Genomic DNA, 21,402 nt, shown 5'->3' with positions numbered 1-21,402 from the left:
GACCCACATGTACCTCGCACTCTCATCACGGCGCATAACATGGATGAGTGGCTGAAGCTCCTCTCTAAAAAGAACTGCAACTCCTCCGGATCCGCGACCACCATGCTTCGAACGGGCCTCCTGTCTACAAGTCGTCTCCATCTGTATCCCGCCACTCTCGGTAATGTGTTGCCTGGGGCCTGATGTGTCTCTGAGTAGAAGATGATGTCCCTATCTCTGAAGCTATCCTCAAAGGCCCCCACATCCAGTCTCAATGCTCCATTGCAGTTCCATACTGCAAGTCTTAGACTGGTCCCATAGGTCTTGCACCGTCAGGTGGTGCGTCTCTCTAGTATCACCACTCTGCCTCCTCTATAAAATGCTAGCTTCCCTTTTTCTCTGGCTGCCCTAATCTCGGCATGCACTCCCTCATATGTGCTAGCTGTGCCAAGGTGAGGTCATCTCCTAAAAAGATGCCCGTTTTCTTAAGGGCGGAGCGCTTGGCCAAGAAATCGTTCTTGGCCTCCAAGGTGGGAAAGCGTAAAATGAGAGCTCTCTCCTCCATTCGTGTCTTTCTTGCCCACTCTCCAAGCCCCCGTGTGTGTAGGCCTCGAAATGCCCATGCGTGTGTATAAATCTTTGGCTTCCTCCTCTACATTGTCACCGTCCTTAAGCCCCGTAATCCGCACATTAAGTTCCCTTATCTTTCTTCTTTGTTCCTCCTCAATGGTTAGGTTGATAATCTTCGAGGTAGATGTGCTTTCGGCCTCCTTGTTCTTACCTTTCTTGACCACTTCTATCCATTTCTCCGCTTTATCTACTTGCTTTTGCGTCTTCGTGAGCACCTCCACCCACGAGGAGGTCTCCCGGGCTTTCGTTTCTTCTCCCTCTTGAAGTGTTCTCACTTGGGCCTTGATGGTGTTCAGCTCCTCCATCATGACGGGCTGAATTTCACCTTCCTCGAGCTTATGTTGAGCACATGCTTCTTCTATCTCTATCTTGAGATTTGCGATCTCTGCATCTTGGGCTGCTATCTGCGCTTCAAGCTTCTTGACTTTGTCAAGAAGGCTCCGGTTGACCATATTAATTGCATTGTCCATCTCTTTCTTGTGTTGTTGGATGGCTGCCTTGATCAGGTCTTCAATGTCCATCCTCTCCATCTTGTCTTGGGCTGAAAAAGGCTGGTTTCGGGTTAAAAATTAATTAACCCTTGGCCATAGGAAGAGCTCTGTGCTTGTCTTGAGCGCTTCCCACAGAGAGAGAGGCCAGAGGGGGCTGTTGCGAAGAGAGAGAAAGATAGGCAGTAGGCGGGGGAGAGAGAGAGAGAAAGAGAGTTATGTTGCTGCCTTGGGGGCCTGAGCAAGGGTGGGTGGGTGGGTGGGTGGGTCGGTGGGTGCGTGGGTGGGGAAAGGGGAAAGAGGGGCGAGTCAGCAGGCGGGAGAGGGAGGCGACCTAGGTTCGAAGCGAGAGAGGGAGGCGACAGAGGTCAGCAGGCGGGAGGGAGGCGACCCAGGTTCGAAGCGAGAGAGGGAGGCGACAGAGGTCAGCAGGCGGGAGGGAGGCGACCCAGGTTCGAAGCGAGAGAGAAACGGGAGAGGGCGGCGAGCAGGGGCGAAGGCAGCGGCTACGCACAGAGGCGCGAAGCGAAGCCGGCGGTGAGCGGGGGCGAAGGCAGCGGCTACGCACAGAGACGCGAAGCGAACAGGGAACAACGGAGAGAGAGAGAGAGAGAGAGAGAGAGAGAGAGAGAGAGAGAGAGAGAGAGTAGTCATGCGCCGCCTTCCACAATTAAGAGAGAAAGAAAGAAAGATATATTAAGCGTCTACTAAAGACCCAATGGGCCTATGAGACCAAAGTGATACAATAATGTCCATGGCATATCTCATCATGGAATGGAAAATAAAACAGAAAGAAAACATAAACATAGCTATCTCATTGGGGTGATATACCACTCTCCAAAATATCAAGCATGGGGCTGATGAGTATGGCTGAGAGGTCTCCCTCAGCTATGTCACGTGGAAAGGTAGCTCGATGGTGGTGGAGCATGTCTTGGATCTGGAGCTGATGAGGTGATCATGGCCGACACGGGGGTCGAGGGTGTCGGGCAGAGGCTCGGTCCGAGGTAACTCCTCTCTGGTGAGGTAGGTCCAGACCAGCACGTGGAGGGTCCACAAGATCCACTCTGTCGGTGTCCTCCACGTCTTGGGTCCGGAAGAAACTGGTGATGGTTGGCTGGTGAGGGAGGGGGCGGGGTGGTTGGGGCCGAGGCTCTCTCAAGAAGGCAGGAGGGAGGCAACCCAGGTTCGAAGCGAGAGAGGGAGGCGACAGAGGTCAGCAGGCGGGAGGGAGGCGACCCAGGTTTGAAGAGAGAGAGAAACGGGAGAGAGGGCGGCGAGCAGGGGCGAAGGCAGCGGCTACGCACAGAGGCGCGAAGCGAAGCCGGCGGCGAGCGGGGGCGAAGGCAGCGGCTACGCACAGAGACGCGAAGCGAACAGGGAACAGCGAAGAGAGAGAGAGAGAGAGAGAGAGAGAGAGAGAGAGAGAGAGAGAGAGAGAGAGAGAGAGAAATGAAATGATATATTAACGTCTTCAAAAGGCCAAAATGACCTATGAGACCAAAAAGGTTACAACAATTGGTGGATCTGATACAATGTCTGTGTAAGGAAAGCTAAAAACAACTAAACAACTAACTGAAACTGAAACAACTGAGGAAAAGTACGGTACCAGGAACGCCTAATGGATAACATCTAGGAGGAAAACTCCAGCAACAAAGGTAAGCATCATACACATCACTATCCAAAGATGTCTCTCATCGGTCGATGGCGGATATCCTCAATGTCCTCCATGGTGAGTACTCTGACTGGACGTCTCCCATGCCGTGCTAGTATGATCCTGATCCTCTGTTGTAGTCTCCGCCGGTGTCGAGATGGGCCTCTCATCTTGGGGCGCCTGGACCGCCCCAGCTCTATAGCCCGATCAATCAGTGTACCTCTGGTGCGGCTGTACTCTGGGGCTAGCTGCAATGCCTGCTGACCTGACTGCTCAAGAGAGAGAGTAGTCATGCGTCGCCTTCCACAATTAAGAGAGAAAGAAAGAAAGATATATTAAGCGTCTACTAAAGACCCAATGTGCCTATGAGACCAAAGTGATACAATAATGTCCATGGCATATCTCATCATGGAATGGAAAATAAAACAGAAAGAAAACATAAACATAGCTATCTCATTGGGGTGATACAAAACTGTCCATGGAAACTCATCATGGAATACTAAGAACATAAAAACATGGGAGCAACGTCAGCTCCGTGTAGATGGTATACCACTCTCCAAAATATCAAGCATGGGGCTGATGAGTATGGCTGAGAGGTCTCCCTCAGCTATGTCACGTGGAAAGGTAGCTCGATGGTGGTGGAGCATGTCCTGGATCTGGAGCTGATGAGGTGATCATGGCCGACGCCGAGGTCGAGGGTGTTGGGTAGAGGCTCGGTCCGAGGTAACTCCTCTCTGGTGAGGTAGGTCCAGACCAGCACGTGGAGGGTCCACAAGATCCACTATGTCGGTGCCCTCCACGTCTTGGGTCCGGAAGAAACTGGTGATGGTTGGCTGGCGAGGGAGGGGGCGGGGTGGCTGGGGCCGAGGCTCTCTCAAGAAGGTGTCCGTGTGTCTGCAGAGCTCCAGCAGGAAGAGGCCCAGGCAACGTTGGTCCTGGAAGTCAATGATCCTGGAGAGTGGACCGAATCCCTCATGAAATAGACAGTGAAACCTCCCGCGGATCTCATAGTATATTGGGCAGCGGCATATGTAATGCTCCTCCGTCTCAACCTCTGTGTGGCATAGTCGGTAGATCCTCTCCTCTCTGGGTCTCCGTCTGAGCTTCTTGGCTTTGAAGATGCGCTCAGCTCTACCTGTATCCACTCTAAGACGGTGGGATGAAACCCGTATCTGGCCAATTGCAATCCGCATGGCATGGGACATGTGAACAACTACTAGTCAAAATGGGGTACATGAGTACATGGATACATGAATACATGAATACATGAATATGGGGGAGTACAAAAGTGACAGTGAGTACAACAGTATATGGTTGGAGTGGTAATCATCCTAGGAGCTCTAGCATGGGTCTCTGCCGGATGGCCTGGATATCTGACATAGTGAGATGTCTGGTAAGACGAGTCCGATGCCTCGCAATGATGCTTTGAATCCTCCGGTGTAGGCACGGTCTCCAATGTGAGGATCTGCGAACCCTCGAGCGTCTAGATCTGCCCAATTGGATAGCTCTCTCAACTAGAGTCCCACGGGGTGCCCATTGTTGGGCTGTCGGCTGTGTGTCCTCCCGGGTAGTCCCTCTAAAGAAGTCAATAATCTGTCTCTGTGTGGACTCCCTACCAGTCGGGCGTCTGCTCCTGATAATGGACTCTCTGAGCTTGCGGATCTCCAGGAGATAAAAACCCAAGCATCGCTGATCACAATAGTCCATGACTATAGCTAGTGGTCCAAATCCCTCTCTGAAAAGGCAATGGTAGCGCCCTCGAATCTCATAATATGCTGTGCAGCGACAGATGTAGTGCTCCTCCGTCTCTGGCTCTATCCAAGAAATCTGACAAATCCGGTCCCCTGGAGGTATGCCTCTAAATCTGCCTGTCTCTATCTCTAACTGATGTGAAGAGGTGTGGATCTGCCCAATGGCGCACCTCAATCCATGAGACAGATGGGTATCCATGTAGCTCGGTCTAAGTATAAAGCCATCCTCAGTGGTGCGGAGAAGATGGTCTCTATAGAAAGCCATCTTCGTCCCCAACTCCTCTGAGGGCTCTAGCCATGTCCTCCTAGTGTCCAATTATAATGAGGTCTTGTCTGATGACTCTACTAATCTCAGAATGTGTCAAGGTGAGAGAGGGTGCCTCCAGAGAGTATTGGAAGGGTGGAAGTCTGTCTAAACTGAACCCGTGGAGCTCAAACCAGGATGCTATCTGCGCATACCAACATGAAGTGTCTCCCTCCATGGCTAGCTGATGAGAGGACTCTAAAGCAAGTCGTGCATACCGGTGTCGGGGAAGCTCCCAGGTGCTATGAATGAAGGACACTGATTTGGCAAGAGCCTTGACTATTATCGGTGGTGCTCCCATCTCGGCTCTGATAATCTCATGGGGTATTGAGGCCTTAGCCCGAATCATCCTGGAGATCATGGACACAAGTGGTCTCTCCATCGTTCTCCATCCATCGTATGTGGGTCCTGATTGACTGTGACGATCTAGGCTAGGCCCCCAGATCTGTACTCCATATAGCATAGCCGATGTGACCAGCGTGTCAAAAAGCCACAGCTTAGGGTGTGGCTCCTGAAACTGTACCTGTGAGCACATCCTGAAACCGGCCTCTGATAGAAAACCAGAGTGCGGTAGAAGCAATCACCCGTCCACTTGTAGTCTAGATGAGAAACAAAACACAGATTGGAGCTAGAGTGCCCAAATCTGAAAACACAGCGACACCTGTTGGCCCCAAAGCTTGGCGCCCCTTGCGGTATTTCTTTATTCAATTATAATAATATGAATGGCTGAGTACAACACAAAGACCAGCCAAGAGTTTACACCTGTAAGTCCAATCTGACGGCCCACAAATCCTTCCCAGCACAGAGGATCTATGCACACAGATCTGTGTCTTCAAACAACACACTGTGCCTCCCTCTGATCAGCCAAGATCACTAAGCAGGCCAGCCATGGGCATACATCTGGCATAACTCAAGTGCATGATACATCTTCTCAGCTCAAACACACATGTGCTGTCCAAACTCTGTCTCAACCCTTGTCAATCTGCCATACCCCTCCTCTCACAAGGGGCCAGATAACACATATCTGCAACAGACATCAAGCAGTAGAAAGAGAGATAGATGAACAGAAACAGAGCTTACCAAGTTCAGCTCGTGAAACAACACTGGAGGAAGCAACAGCACCAATCTGTACTTGCAGGCACTTGTATCCACAACCCTGCTTCACACGTGTGCTTGTACTTGCTTGTATCCTCCTCCTGATGTCCACTCTTATGCTGTCCTTGAAAATACAGATCTGAAAATCAGCACTGTACCCGTCTGTACCGCCTCGGGATACGTGCCAGGAGTTGTACTTGCACAAACCGTCCACTGTCCACTCTTCTACCTGCCTGTATCTGAGTTTACAGTCCTGTCCAGCCAGTTTACGCCACCTGCAGCAGCCTGCAGCAACTGTACTTGCTGTACCTGGCTGTCCGTACACTGTACGGCAGCCGTACAGTACTGTACTGCTGTTGTACCTGCTGGTACAGCCTGACCAGACCTGTGCGCAGAGAATCCAGCAGCAATTAACAGCCGCCTGTGTGTAGCGTGGACCAAGGAAGTGCCTGCAGCCTGTCCGTACAGGCTGTACGGCTGGTTTGCACAGGGAAAACTGCAGCAAAGAGTCTTCAGCAGTCGCCCTTCTCCTTCCACTTCTCCACGCTTGAGTACATGCGCTTCAAGTAACTCCACGATTCCCTCTTGTCCAAAAGCTAGAGAGAGAGAGAGAAGAGAGAGATACACTTACTCCAAAAGTGGAGTGACTCTCCCCCAAATTAATCCCTAGGGCCCCAAACTTTAATAAGTTCCTAGGGCCACTAAGGCCTAGGGGCAAACTTCAATAAACATTAAAACTTAATGTTTCTAGTTCCCCCCCTTCACACCTAGGGATGTCCACACATCTTAAACTCTGTCCGGGCACCCCCCATGTGAATCATAAAATATTCTGACTCTGCAACCACCATGCCCACACTTGTACTGTTCCATTTTCACAGGGCCATGACATACCCCCCTCTTGAAAAATGGCAAGCGTCCTCGATTGCATTCTGGTGATGCATCAAAATATCCAAAGTGAAATATACAATATGGCAAGATCAGCGTCCCAATCTCTCTGAGCCATACACATGTATCAACATTCACTGCAAACCAATGGCATAGTAATAGTCCAAGTTGTATACCACTGTGAACCATACATATCCACAAAAATCTCCATGTGACTAGTACACATATATCATAGAAGTCCCATAAACAGATGTACTGTCAGCCTCAGTACCTTCGGGTGAGTGAAAAACTGCACCAAGCGACCTCTAGATGTCATCTGAGCCTGTCTGTATCAAGGGAGTGGAGGTGCTACCCCCCTCTTGAGCATCAGGTAATGCTCCAAACCCATGCTCTGCTGAACCTGAATGAGCCACAATAAGAGTCGGCTCTAACTCAAAGGCATCGAGATAAAGCTGCAAAACCTGAGGTGAATCTGTTAAGTCACCTTCCTCCATCCACTTCGCATCCATCGGTGAATAGTTCTTGAACTTCACAAGATAGCGACGGGAAACTTTACCTCGTACCTTCCTTTCTTTATGTGCTAGTATCTGCTCTGGAATCAGAACCTCATCAAGTTCCTCAACTTCCGGCTGAGCCTCATCTGATACATCCTCAGGCACATCCCCACAGAAAGGTCTAAGAAGACTCACGTGAAAAGCATTGTGAATCCTCCAGTGATCTGGTAACTTCAAACGATAGGTTACCTCACCAATCTTTTCCAAAACTTGAAAAGGTCCATAATATCGCATGCTCAACTTAGGGAATAAGCGCTCTTTACCCTTCATTTTCTTGAGTCTAGCCTTTTCAAAACGCAAAAGAACCCAATCACCCAATGCAAACTGTAAATCACGTCTGTGACGGTCTGCGGCTTTCTTTTGCTTCTGCTGAGTTTTCTGGAGGGCCAACTTAACTCTCCGATAAGCTTCATCCAAGCTCTCCACATACTGATCAGCCTCAAAGATCTTATCCTTTGTATGCAAAATGGGTGGTACTTTCTTCCCTCCTTCTACAATCTCAAAAGACGCCTTGCCTGTTGAGCTATGTACAGTGTTGTTATATGCAAACTCCACCAAAGGAAGATACTTTTCCCATTGTTGCTTGTGCTCTGACACATAACACTTGAGAAGATCCAACACTGTAGAATTAGCCTCTTCTGACTGACCATCTGTCTGTGGATGAAATGACGATGAAAACTTGAGAGTTGTACCCATGTTGTCAAACAACCCTCTCCAAAACAAACTCGTCATCCGTGGATCACGGTCACTAATGATAGACGTAGGCAAGCCATGATACTTGAAGATGTTCGCCATGAACAACTTCACCATATGATCCACTTTAATTGTCTTCCGCACGGGAATGAAATGAGCCTGCTTACTGAACCTGCATATGATAGTCCAGATGCCATCATTTCCCGTTTGCGTCCATGGAAGATCAAATACAAAATCCATGGCAATGCTCTCCCAAGGTCTATCCGGAATAGGTAAAGGCTGTAATAACCCTGGTGTCTTCTGAGGGTCAAACTTTACCTTCTGACATACGATGCATTGCCTCACAAAGGCATCAACATCTCTTCTCAAGGTTGGCCAATAAAAGAAAGTCTCCACTGCTTTGACCGTGGCGTCAATAGCTCTATGACCTGCATACGGTGGAGCATGACTTTCAATCATAACCTTGAGTCGCAATGGCCTGGTAACACACAGTCTGCCATGCATCAATAAAAACCCATCTCTGAGAGTGTAATGCTCATGCCGCTGACCCTCAGACATCTGATCATACAACCTTTCAAAATCCTCATCATGGGCATACTGCTCTTTCATTTCATCAAGCTCATGATGATAAGCAAGTGAAACTGCAGAGACCTGTGGCTTGCGTGACAAAGCATCTGCCACTACATTCTTTTTGCCTTCCACATGCACAATCTGGAAGTGAAACATTGACAAAAAGTTTGCCCAACGCATATGCTTCTCTGAAAGCTTAGTCTGCGTGAGGAAACAACGCAAGGTCTGATGATCTGTCTGTACAGTAAAATCAGCCCCAAGCAAGTAGTGTTTCCAAGTAGAAAGAGCGTGAATTACAGCCAACATCTCTTTCTCATACACCTGTAAATGCTTCTCGGCATCTTGCAAAACTCTACTCTCATAGGCTATCACATGTCCCTCTTGCATGAGAACTGCACCAATGCTACTTCCACATGCATCACACTGGACAACAAAAGCCTTTCGGAGGTCCGGTAACACCAATACTGGGTCCGAAGTAAGCTTTTCTTTGAGCTTTTTGAATGCTGTAATTTCCCGATCAGCCCATCTAAACGGAGTTGCTTTCTTCATCAAAGCATGAAGAGGCGAAGCAATTTCAGCAAAGTGCCATATGTAACGCCTGTAATAGGAACACAATCCTAGAAAGCTGCGTACATCATGCACGGTCCTCAAAGCTGGCCAATTAAGTATTGCTTCCACCTTTGCTGGAAGCTTTTCTTTGAGCTTTTTGAATGCTGTAATTTCCCGATCAGCCCATCTAAACGGAGTTGCTTTCTTCATCAAAGCATGAAGAGGCGAAGCAATTTCAGCAAAGTGCCATATGTAACGCCTGTAATAGGAACACAATCCTAGAAAGCTGCGTACATCATGCACGGTCCTCAAAGCTGGCCAATTAAGTATTGCTTCCACCTTTGCTGGATCCATACGGACTCCATGACCAGACACAATATGCCCCAAGAAATGTATCTCCTGCAAAAAGAACTCACTCTTCTTGCCATTAACCACCAATCTATGGTTTCTGAGTTCTGCAAACACAATGGCCAAATGCCTTCTATGCTCTTCCTCAGTTTGTGAATGCACAATCATATCATCAAAGAATGTGCCCACAAACTCTCTATGAGGCCTGAAAATCCTGTCCATCATTCTGTTAAATGTGGCAGGCGCATTTGTCAAACCAAAGGGCATAACCAAGAACTCATACAACCCAAACGTGGTTCGGAATGCTGTCTTATGCACATCCTCGGGTCTAATGCGTATCTGATGATACCCGCTTTTCAAGTCAATACGACTAAAAACTGTGGAGCCCTGTAAGCGGTCCAAGATGTCATCGATCCTCGGTATGGGGAATCGATTCTTGATGGTATTCTTATTCAGCGCCCTGTAATCTATACACATGCGCCAAGAACCATCCTTCTTCTGCACTAAGAGCACAGGTGAGCAAAAGGGTGATGAGCTAGGCTGAATCAACCCCTTATTTAGAAGCTCCTGCACCTGACTCATAATCTCTTCCTGTTGGGCTGCGCTAACACGGTACGGCGGTCTATTCGGTGGAGTACTACCAGGAATCAGATCTATGGCATGATCTTCTGGCCTCTCAGGAGGTAATTCTCCTGGCAATGACTCGGAAAAACAGTCTTGAAACCCACTTAAGAAATCAGCCCTGTCCTTATCTAACATAGACAAATTAGACTTAGACTCATCATCCTGTGCATCCTTAACATGAATCAAATACGCGGAAAGATGCTTTTTCATTACTGATGAAATCGCTGAAGCGGATACAATAGGAACAGATTCCCCTTTGAGTTTTACATCCAATACATGCTCTTTCCCTCTATGAGTCAAAGTAATTTTCCTATTGTAAGTATCCACCACCGCATGTGCCCTGTGGCACCATGGCATCCCCAACAAAACATCACAGCCATCCGAAGGCATGATGAAGAACTCCTCGCTGTCCACATAACCCTGCAAGTGAAGCCGAAGCTTCCCAATGATAGGAGTAACGGGTTCTGCATACCCTGGACAAGCCATATTAGCCTCATGTAACGGCCCCATCTCCTCCGCGCGAATCCCCAATCGGCTAGCCAAATCTGGTGAAATGAAGTTGGCTCTAGCACCTGTGTCAAAGAAGATCAAAGCATTCTGATCTCTCACTTTGCCCCATGCCCTGCACAACTCTGTAGCTTCACCACCTAGCTGCTCCCCCACAAGATCAAGAACTAAGCCTGCAGAAGGCTTTGGTTTCTTTGGCTTGGGCTCTCCTTTATTGTCAGGATCCTTTTTGGACGTTCTTTTGGGACAATTGAATGACATATGCCCCTCTTCAGTACAGTAAAAACACTTTTGAGCATCTCTCAAAGCTTGTCTTTCCTCAGAAGTCCTTTTGGGCATTGGCAACTTCTTATACTTTGTCTCTGTAGACCCTTTAGCATCACGAGAAGCATGCGCAAATTTTTCAGCTTTCTTGCCCAATTTCTTACTGCCTTTAAATCCAGATGAACCACCTGTGAGTAACGCATTAGCTGTCATAGCATTTTCAATCATCTGTGACATGTTCGTTACTCTTGTCTTTATACAATAATCTCGTACCTCCTTGGGCAGCCCACAACAATATTTCTCAACCTGCTCAGATAATGGCACGGCACGATAAGAAGTCACTGGGAGTAGAGCTTCCCAAAACTTCTTGTTATAATCCTCCAAACTATCACACTTTGAAGCATCCAGCTTGTGCCATGCGGTCATAACATCCACCTCAAATGTAGATGTGAGCCATACGGAAGAGAAAACCTGTTTGAATTGGACCCATGTGGTGGGTGCTATGCCCTGCAAAAGAAGAGTAGACCACCACTGCAAAGCATTGCCCTTGAGAAAAGTGGGAGCTTTCCTCACCTTAGAGGACTCTGTATAATTCCCACCAGAAAAAGCAGCATCAAACTGCTGTAAAAAGGTAAGTGCCTTCAATTTATCCTTGGCCCCACTGAAAGTGTCAAACTTCACTGCAGCTCCCCCTTCCTTGTAATCCTTCGCCTTTCCCATAGGCGTTAGATTATCATATGGAAGTGGTTTCGTGAGATTGCTGCCCCCAACATTCATACCCATCATTGGATCAACATTTCCCATTCCCACACCAGGCATACCATACATTCCAGCCATGTTTCCAAACATTCCATTATGCATACCTGGCTGCATGCCACCAAACATATTGCCTTGCATCCCAGGTTGCATGCCTGCAAACATATTTCCAGCCATACCGGACTGCATACCACCATACATATTCCCTTGCATGCCAGGCTGAAAATTGGCTCCAAAAGGCCCATACATACCCATGCCTCCCTGAGGATAACCCCCAGTCATGGATTGAAACACCGAGCCACCACCAAAATAACCTGGATGCATGTTCTGCTGAGGAATAGGTGGCTGTCCATAGAAGGAACTCTGAGAGTTTGCACCATAAGCATGCTGCATATTCGGAAACTGGCCAAAAGATGGTTCCTGTGGGATGGCACCACTATGACCCTGAGGAAGATTCTTCGAACGAACCTTCTTCTTCTTTTTCTGGGGCTCTGTGCGAGATCTCAAAAATTCAGCAAATCTCTCGCTTTGTGTGAGCTGCATAAAAGTATCCATAACACTAGCCAAGCGATCTTTGAACCGAGCATCATCATCCTCTTTACCATGCACATCTTCTGGCTGTGTTACATCCTCATAAGGCTCAACATCTGCAGCCTGTTCTCCTGCAAAAATATCCTCAGATACATCTCTTTCAGGAGAAGTCTCTTGCTCTTCTTCTTCATGATAGAAGTACTCTTCCTCTGTATCAGACATGATTGCTGAATTTTCAGCGATGGCTTTCTTCAAAGCAACCACGAGCTCACCCCCTTCAGAAAGTTGATGATTGGTCCCGGGGACGGAACCTTGAAACCGGCCCCTGATAGAAAACCAGAGTGCGGTAGAAGCAATCACCCGTCCACTTGTAGTCTAGATGAGAAACAAAACACAGATTGGAGCTAGAGTGCCCAAATCTGAAAACACAGCGACACCTGTTGGCCCCAAAGCTTGGCGCCCCTTGCGGTATTTCTTTATTCAATTATAATAATATGAATGGCTGAGTACAACACAAAGACCAGCCAAGAGTTTACACCTGTAAGTCCAATCTGACGGCCCACAAATCCTTCTCAGCACAGAGGATCTATGCACACAGATCTGTGTCTTCAAACAACACACTGTGCCTCCCTCTGATCAGCCAAGATCACTAAGCAGGCCAGCCATGGGCATACATCTGGCATAACTCAAGTGCATGATACATCTTCTCAGCTCAAACACACATGTGCTGTCCAAACTCTGTCTCAACCCTTGTCAATCTGCCATACCCCTCCTCTCACAAGGGGCCAGATAACACATATCTGCAACAGACATCAAGCAGTAGAAAGAGAGATAGATGAACAGAAACAGAGCTTACCAAGTTCAGCTCGTGAAACAACACTGGAGGAAGCAACAGCACCAATCTGTACTTGCAGGCACTTGTATCCACAACCCTGCTTCACACGTGTGCTTGTACTTGCTTGTATCCTCCTCCTGATGTCCACTCTTATGTTGTCCTTGAAAATACAGATCTGAAAATCAGCACTGTACCCGTCTGTACCGCCTCGGGATACGTGCCAGGAGTTGTACTTGCACAAACAGTCCACTGTCCACTCTTCTACCTGCCTGTATCTGAGTTTACAGTCCTGTCCAGCCAGTTTACGCCACCTGCAGCAGCCTGCAGCAACTGTACTTGATGTACCTGGCTGTCCATACACTGTACGGCAGCCGTACAGTACTGTACTGCTGTTGTACCTGCTGGTACAGCCTGACCAGACCTGTGCGCAGAGAATCCAGCAGCAATTAACAGCCGCCTGTGTGTAGCGTGGACCAAGGAAGTGCCTGCAGCCTGTCCGTACAGGCTGTACGGCTGGTTTGCACAGGGAAAACTGCAGCAAAGAGTCTTCAGCAGTCGCCCTTCTCCTTCCACTTCTCCACGCTTGAGTACATGCGCTTCAAGTAACTCCACGATTCCCTCTTGTCCAAAAGCTAGAGAGAGAGAGAGAAGAGAGAGATACACTTACTCCAAAAGTGGAGTGACTCTCCCCCAAATTAATCCCTAGGGCCCCAAACTTTAATAAGTTCCTAGGGCCACTAAGGCCTAGGGGCAAACTTCAATAAACATTAAAACTTAATGTTTCTAGTTCCCCCCCTTCACACCTAGGGATGTCCACACATCTTAAACTCTGTCCGGGCACCCCCCATGTGAATCATAAAATATTCTGACTCTGCAACCACCATGCCCACACTTGTACTGTTCCATTTTCACAGGGCCATGACACATCCTCTCTAGACCTCCTAGTGCTGCATATCCTCTAGTCAATCTGGCCTCTGCTGCCCCCCTCATGGAAAATGTGGGCCCAGTGAACACCACTCCAAGATATGTGTATGAGTCAACATACTCCACTGTCTCCTGCCCATATGTGAAAATAGGCGCTGATCTCCAGACCCACTGAGAGAGAGATATCAGCTCTGCGCTTCCTGCAGCCCGACCTGCTGGCGAAGAGAGAGAAGCATAGGGACCTGCAGTCCTGCGCTTTCCCTCCTACAACCATTTGCAACTCGACCAACCCGCCAGTCCTCCCAGGAGAATAGCACGTATATCTGCTGCATCTTCCCGACCAGTCCTCCCTGCAGTGCTACCCGCTTTTCACCAGAGAGAGGGAATCCAGAAACGTGCTGTTCAGCCCTGCAATTCCTGCAGGCCAGCCCGCCAGCCCTTCCAAAGAGAAAGCACTCCTGTAGTTCTGCTGTGGCCAACCTCTCTCCAAAAAGCGTGGACAGCATGAGTTCAGCCCTGTGCACAGTCCAGCCTGCCCGTGTGCCAAGCGAGAGAGAGCACGTGCTGCCGCTTCAGCCCTTCAGCCCCACCAAGAGAAAAAGCACACACGTCAAGCTTCCAGCCCTACCTGCCAGGAAAAGCACACATAAGCTGAAGCCCGACTTCTCCATAAAAAGGATCTCCCCCCAAAAAGAGCATGGGGCCCCCATAATAGCATATGGCCACGATTCCTTTCCAAAAGGGGGTTTCTTTTATTTTTAGAGGTTTTTAAACCTTTGTCCCCTCCCCGCACGTGGGTTATGAAAGGGACTTTAATAATTCTTTTAGTTCTCTTTGACCCCCAAACTGATGCCATTCACACTGTCCACCATGTCCCCGTGCACACTTGCATAATGGCAAGAGAAAAACACAGGGTTGTAACAGAGCTGCCGATTAATTAGCCCCTAAACAGGCCCCCAAGACTGCTCTTCACTGGCTCCTTGTTTTCCGTGATGAAACCTCAGGCCATTGTTGTCCAGCTGCCTTCCCTCTTGTCCTAGCCTGTCATCCTCATAGGCATTTGCCTTAAGGACTCGGAAACCTTTTACAGGCATGCTTCTACATCATCTATGTGCATTCTTATGTCTCAGTCACTTCTGCTTAATGTGCTACCCACCATAAAATCACATGTCTGAAGTCGTGTCTAAAAAGCAAGTTTTTTTAAGTTAAACAAATGGCAGAACATGGAATAGCAGTTTAAAGGCTTCACATCAGGAACAGGGGGTACATGCCCGCAGTAGGGACTGAATAAGAATGCTGATGAATTCCTAATCAGTTTTTCAAAAGGCTGTGCTTGCAATTATTTGATTCACATGCTTTACATACACAAGTCATAGCATACTTGTTCGCATGTGATGTGTTTTTGAGTTAATAGCAGTACACACACAACTTCCTACTTTGATTTAATGGCAAGTCAAGATTGTTAGTCTTACCTTGAAGTTTTTGCTACAAGGAGCTACACAGTTTCTGACTTGCTGCTCTTGGTTAGGCAGGTTTCATGTAGACAAGCTATCCTCTGCACATGTCTATGTAAGGTTGCACAAGGGACAGACTATGGATAACATTAGTCCAGAACTTCTAGAGGATTGTGCGCAGCTTGTGAAAGCCAACTCAATTCAAGGTGATTCTCTCATTTCCGGTCACGCACAAAGCTTCTGTCTGCTTAATGTGAATAGAGTGATATGGGAGCTTGAACTAATAGAAAGGAGAGATGGGTTTCTTTTTGAGAAGTTCGTTTTTGTGCAGGCAACAAACTGAACAATCTGGATGTTGTTTATACACCTTGGTCCAACCTGAGGAAGACTGCATCCATGGATGTCGGCCAAGTTGGCTTTCACAATCCCAAACTTGTAAGTGAGTAGTATTAGGTCTTTTAAGGCCCTTTGCAGACACTTGTATGCTCAGGCTGATGGACCCTTCTTGACTGCTCGTCAGACTTGGATGGGGAATCTTCCCCGTCCAGCATATGGGCTTGGGCTTGTCTGTAAACACTTTAAGACAGAGTAGCTGTTGATTACAGCACTGCTAATTTTGTGCTACTAAACTCTAGTTTTTAGGGAGGTAAAACAGCTTTGAAGACATGGCTATGGTCCCAGGTGCGAACAGTGAGGGTTGAGAAGCGTATCAACGAAGTTGTCAACAGGTTGAACAAAACAAAGGTGGAAAGGACACCTGATTTGAAAGGTGCGGCAAGCTTCAAACATCTTTACTTTTAAAATTAGAAAGATTGGGATTACTGCTGTCTTTTATTGTATGATATTTCTGTAGAGCCTGTCATGGATGTCGTGGGTCGGGTATTCAGAGTCTCATGTGTGAAACAGCCCCTAAAGGTGTCAGTGTGTGTGTGTGTGTGAACAGCCTCTTATGGCTAGATATTATGTGTGAATGTCATAAGCAATGATGTCATAAGCTTTGCTATGTGTTATTGCTGAGTGTGTGACTTAGTCAAAAGATAAGGCTCCCAAGCCTATAAAAGTGCATTATTGTACTTGATGATCCTTCACATCAAGCTAATCAATAATCATTGTGCCATGCAATTACTTGTTTCTCTCGCTTGCCACTGTCAACACCTCTACAGTTCACCTCTCTTTCTCAGGAGAGCCTGCGAGATCTGGGACTATGCCCCAGAACAGATGGTACGATGACGAGTGCAGAGCCCTATACTCACGGCTCCGCATACAGAGAGCCTTGGGAGCCATCACAGAGTAGGAGTTGAGGAGAGAGATGAGGAGACTTACTCGCCGCAAAAGGCGGGCCTTTGCAGAGATACAGGAGCTAGAGATCTTTCATTTCTTCATGAGTAGAGATAGCCCTGTCTCATGGCGGCACTTCAGAGAGCCCCGGACACCGACACCTATTGCAGACCCACAGACATGGCACACATATGCAGAGGGCCTATACCATGCCCCACAGCAGCCACCTATACCTCAGCCACCACAGGAGCCTCGACCTACCACAGCTAGCTTCTTTACCCACTCGATGGTACAAGAAGCTATCCGCTGCCTACAGCATGGATGGGCCGCCGACCATACGGGCCTGCAGGGTGAGCATCTCATATATGCAGTAGATTCTTTGGCTCCTTTTCTTGCACACCTGTTTAACAGGGCACTAGTAGCAGAGGGTTTGCCTGCGGAGTGGACGATGCACACCATTGTGCCGATTCACAAAACACGGGATATGCTCGATCCGAGCAACTACAGGATGGTTATGGTTGGCCACGTGCTGGCCAAACTCTATGGTGCAGTGTTGGAGCAAGAGCTTAGCTTATATGCTGAGCGAGCAGGTTTACGCTCATTAGGGCAGGTAGGCTTCAGGAGAGCTTTCTCTACCACTGACCATGTATTCACTTTGAGATGTATGATTGATCAGGCCAGAGTGAGGAAGAGAAAGCTCTATTGCTGCTTTGTGGATTTCCGCAAGGCATTTGACACAGTACCACGAGAGAGGCTCTTTCAGCGCCTGCAGTCTCTTGGCATACCAGCAGATATGACATGGGGCATCTATGCATTATATGAGCAGTTTTGTGGGCGAGTCAGATGTCCAGGAGGTATGTCCGAGACTATTGCTAGCACCATTGGTGTGAAGCAAGGATGCCCACTTTCCCCCACGCTATTTGGGTTATACATTGATGAGGTGGCTGACTTCATTACACGGGGAGAGAGAGATGGGGTTGATTTAGCAGGTACCTTAGTACATATTATGCTTTATGCTGATGATATTGTATTAGTGTCTGAGTCTCTAGGTGGTCTACAGCAGCATCTACATGCACTCGATGATTTTTTCACCCAGGGAGGTCTTACTGTGAACCTTGGGAAAACCAAGGTTATGGTCTTTCATACATCGAGACAGGGCAGGAGTCAGTTGACATTGACTCTCGCAGGACACCAGGTGGAGGTGGTGACATCATACGTGTACCTAGGGGTTACCTTCTCTGCAGCAGCAGCAGCCACTCGCTTCACCATGGGTTCAGCAGCCAGAGCTAGATTGACACGGGGATATACAGCATTGGCTATGCTAGAGAGACAGTGCCACCAGGCGCATTTTCAGGAGCCTCGGACGAAGGGGTGGCTATTTGACACATTAGTCAACACCGGCATTGATGTATGGAGCAGCGGTATGGGCGCTGGCGGGTGCCTGGGGGACTAGGGCCTTTGAGACACTTGTTGATACCATCAATGCATATTAAAACATTTAAACATGGCCACAGCATGGCCACAGCCTTAACACATATCCATCATCACTTTGCATAAAACATAAAGCTGGACAAAACATCCACAAATGCTGAAAATGGAGCTTGCACGTGTGACACCGCATAGAGGCCGGAATGGGCCGATCTCCCCCTTGGAGTATTTTATTACCCAAGGAGAATAATATCATGTACAAGCTTTGAGGGCCTTACTCTCCCCACGGGAGATGCCGGATTATCCATATACAAATGCCATAACACAGCCCAACACGAGGCAACCAAGCCGGAACATAGGCTGTAGAAATGCCGAGCCAACAATATAATCCATATACCTCCGTGTGGGTACTGATTCTTCCCCAAAAACCACGGGTCTTCATGCAATAGAGAGGGTATAGTAAGTACAACTCTCCATTCAGCCGGTACAGCAGGTACAATGGCTGGTACAGCCGGTACAGTGGCTGGAACAGCAGGTACAGTGGTTGGTACAGCCGGTACGGTGGTTGGTACATCAGGTACAACAAGTACAGAAGTTGGTACAGCCGGTACAATGGGTGGTACAGCAAGTATAGAAGCTGGTACAGCCAGTACAAGGGTTGGTACAGCAGGTACAGTGGTTGGTACAGTCGGTACGGTGGCTGGTACAGCAGGTACAACATGTACAAATGCTGGTGCAACAAGTACAATGGCTAGAAATCATAATAAATGATTAAATACCCTTGCTCTCAGTATTTCTTCGCGAGATGGAAGCCTCCAAAACAGTCCCCAACAGCCGGTATTCTTCATGGGCAGCCTTCAAGTGAGAGAGAAAGAGAGTAGCCATCATTAGGGCAGCCTGTAAAACGGTGGTAGAGGCTAGTGTGCAGCAAGAGAGCCTCCATTAATGAAGAGAGAGGGCTCCAATTTATAGATTTGGGCCTCCCATGAGCTAAAATGGCAAGAGAAGGCTACAATGACAAGTGGAGAGCCACACAATAGCTGAAGTGACAAGTGTGAGGCCACTTGTCTCACTTTGATCCACTTTCTAACAAATGTCAGGCCACTTGTCTCACTTTGGTCCACTTTCTTGCCACATGTCCCAATCTAAGAGATGGGTCCTTCCATAATCTTTACCTCTAAAAATATGCCAACTGGTAGACATTCTGTCATAGGCACTTTGCCAACTCTTGGTTTCTGCTCAATTCCAGATGTAATGACGCGAACAAAATTTCCATCGGAGTCGGGCCAAAAATAGCAACTCTCCTAAATTTTAGGAGTGTGGTCCTTTGTATTCTAGGATAATCCCCCATTCCCAAAGCTTGTACTTTCCAAATATTTAAACATCCTGGAGTCCACCAGACCCCTTTCAGACTGGGAAATGTCGAGGCTGGTGACATCCTCCCTAGCTTCTTAAAAGTTGTCCACAACTTTAAGCTTTAAGCCATATATTCAAGATATAATCATGTTCCATCGAGTGGGCGAGACGAGACAGTCTCAAAAGTCCAATATAACTGAAGAATCCATGTCCCAAAGAAATGGGCGAGACTAAATAAGTCTCCATAATACCAATATCAAAATCATGTCCCAAGATAAATGGGCGAGACAAAAAACAGTCTCATAAGTCCAGATATCATAATCATGTCCCAAGTAAACGGGCGAGACAAATCAGTCCCATAAGTCCAGATATCATATATAATCCATGTCCCAAGTAAATGGGCGAGACAAAACAGTCCCATAAGTCCAGATATCATAATCCATGTCCCAAGTAAATGGGCGAGACAAAACAGTCCCATAAGTCCAGATATCATAATCCATGTCCCAAGATAAATGGGCGAGACAAATCAGTCCCATAAGTCCAGATATCATAATCCATGTCCCAAGTAAATGGGCGAGACAAAACAGTCCCATTAGTCCAGATATCGTAATCCATGTCCCAAGATAAATGGGCGAGACAAAATAAGTCTCCTGTCAACAAGACATCGGTCCACATGACCGTTGGCATAGACATAAGTCCCGTCATGTCCACTTTACCACTTGCACTCGGTGTTGGTACTCTGACCACACAGCTTGGATGAGAGGTGGGCTCAAGTAACAAGATAAAACAATCACTCGCAGGCATAGATAACCTGGTGTTCCATAAGCATTTCTGCTACACATAGTTTATAGGCATTTCGGCCACCAATAGTTTGTAGGCATTTCGGCCACCAACTCACACTACTACTCTCTCAAGTGCCCATGTTCCCTTCCATCTGCTCTCTATTGTTCCACCCACACATGGTAGAAACAATCTTCAAGAGAGCACGTAGGACAAGAGAACACTACACAGGGTATGTTGTGCTTGTCACTACCCTTTGAAGTGCCCATGTTCCCTTCCATTTGCTCTCTATTGTTCCACCCTCACATGGTAGAAACAATCTTCAAGAGAGCACATAGGACAAGAGAACACTACACAGGGTATGTGAACCATGAGTTTCATAAGTCCAATGCATCCCAAATAAAGGGAGCCATAAAGAATAATCCATCCGAGTAAAAGGGAGTCATAAACATAATCCATAAACCTGAGGATGGATCCAAATCCCTAGAAAAGAAGTCCAGGAATCCATAGACCTGTATACCATAATCCTTGTATACCATAACTCTTACCACATACTCCGTGCTAACCACACACCTTGGAGTAGAGGTGGACTTTATCCATAAAAGCATCAAAGATTTCTTCTCTATAAACTCGGACAGATTCGTCCATAGAAATTGCTTGTGAAGCCCAATATCTATATAAATCTCGTCCAAGAAAGAAATCTCCATGGATATAATCCATCCCAATAAAGGGAGCCATGAAAAGAATTCATCCCATTAAAGGGAGCCATAAACAATGTTTCCCTGAAACCATCTCAAGGCAAACAACAACACCTTTCTCCTTGCATGGCTATACAAGGGTTAAGTGAACATCAAAAACACTTCACCACAAAAGCACTAACTTTGCAAACTCAAAGTATACTTAGCTTTTCTTTGCCAGGTTGGTCATGAAGCCAAAAGAAATATCTCATCACCATATCCTTAAGATATCCTGAGATATATCTCCATATAGCTTGCCTTTAAGCTTGATAATATAATCCACAATATCCATATGGAAAGAGTGCTAAACGTGTGCACATAAAGCCAACTCCGTACTTCCAAGATAAATTTTGTGAATTCATAAATTCTTAGACCAAGCTGTCTATTGCCCATGCTCTTGCTTCATAGGCTCTAAAGTGGCTGGCCATGCT

The 21,402-nt window shown here is 47.5% G+C and overlaps 1 protein-coding gene across 2 annotated transcripts in view; it reads left to right on the top strand.

The window, feature by feature from the left end:
- Positions 1–21,402, top strand: part of LOC147608161 (uncharacterized) — a 67,298-nt gene that overhangs the window by 35,568 nt on the left and 10,328 nt on the right. The window contains exons 2-4 of one of the 2 annotated variants that reach the window (XM_086789595.1): positions 15,471–15,598; positions 15,724–15,827; positions 16,074–16,161. In XM_086789595.1, coding sequence (XP_086645721.1) covers positions 15,471–15,598; positions 15,724–15,827; positions 16,074–16,161 — 320 coding nt within the window. Of the gene's footprint in view, positions 1–15,470; positions 15,599–15,723; positions 15,828–16,034; positions 16,162–21,402 lie in introns of both variants that reach the window. The other variant, XM_086789594.1, reaches the window with a different exon arrangement.

Source organism: Cibotium barometz, chromosome 54 (genome assembly GCF_041138505.1).
Source record: "Cibotium barometz isolate CiBa-2024 chromosome 54, ASM4113850v1, whole genome shotgun sequence".
In the NCBI taxonomy this organism is placed as follows: Eukaryota; Viridiplantae; Streptophyta; class Polypodiopsida; order Cyatheales; family Cibotiaceae; genus Cibotium; species Cibotium barometz.
The sequence above is the reverse complement of the archived record's forward strand: the minus strand, read 5'-3'. Positions and strand labels throughout refer to the sequence as shown.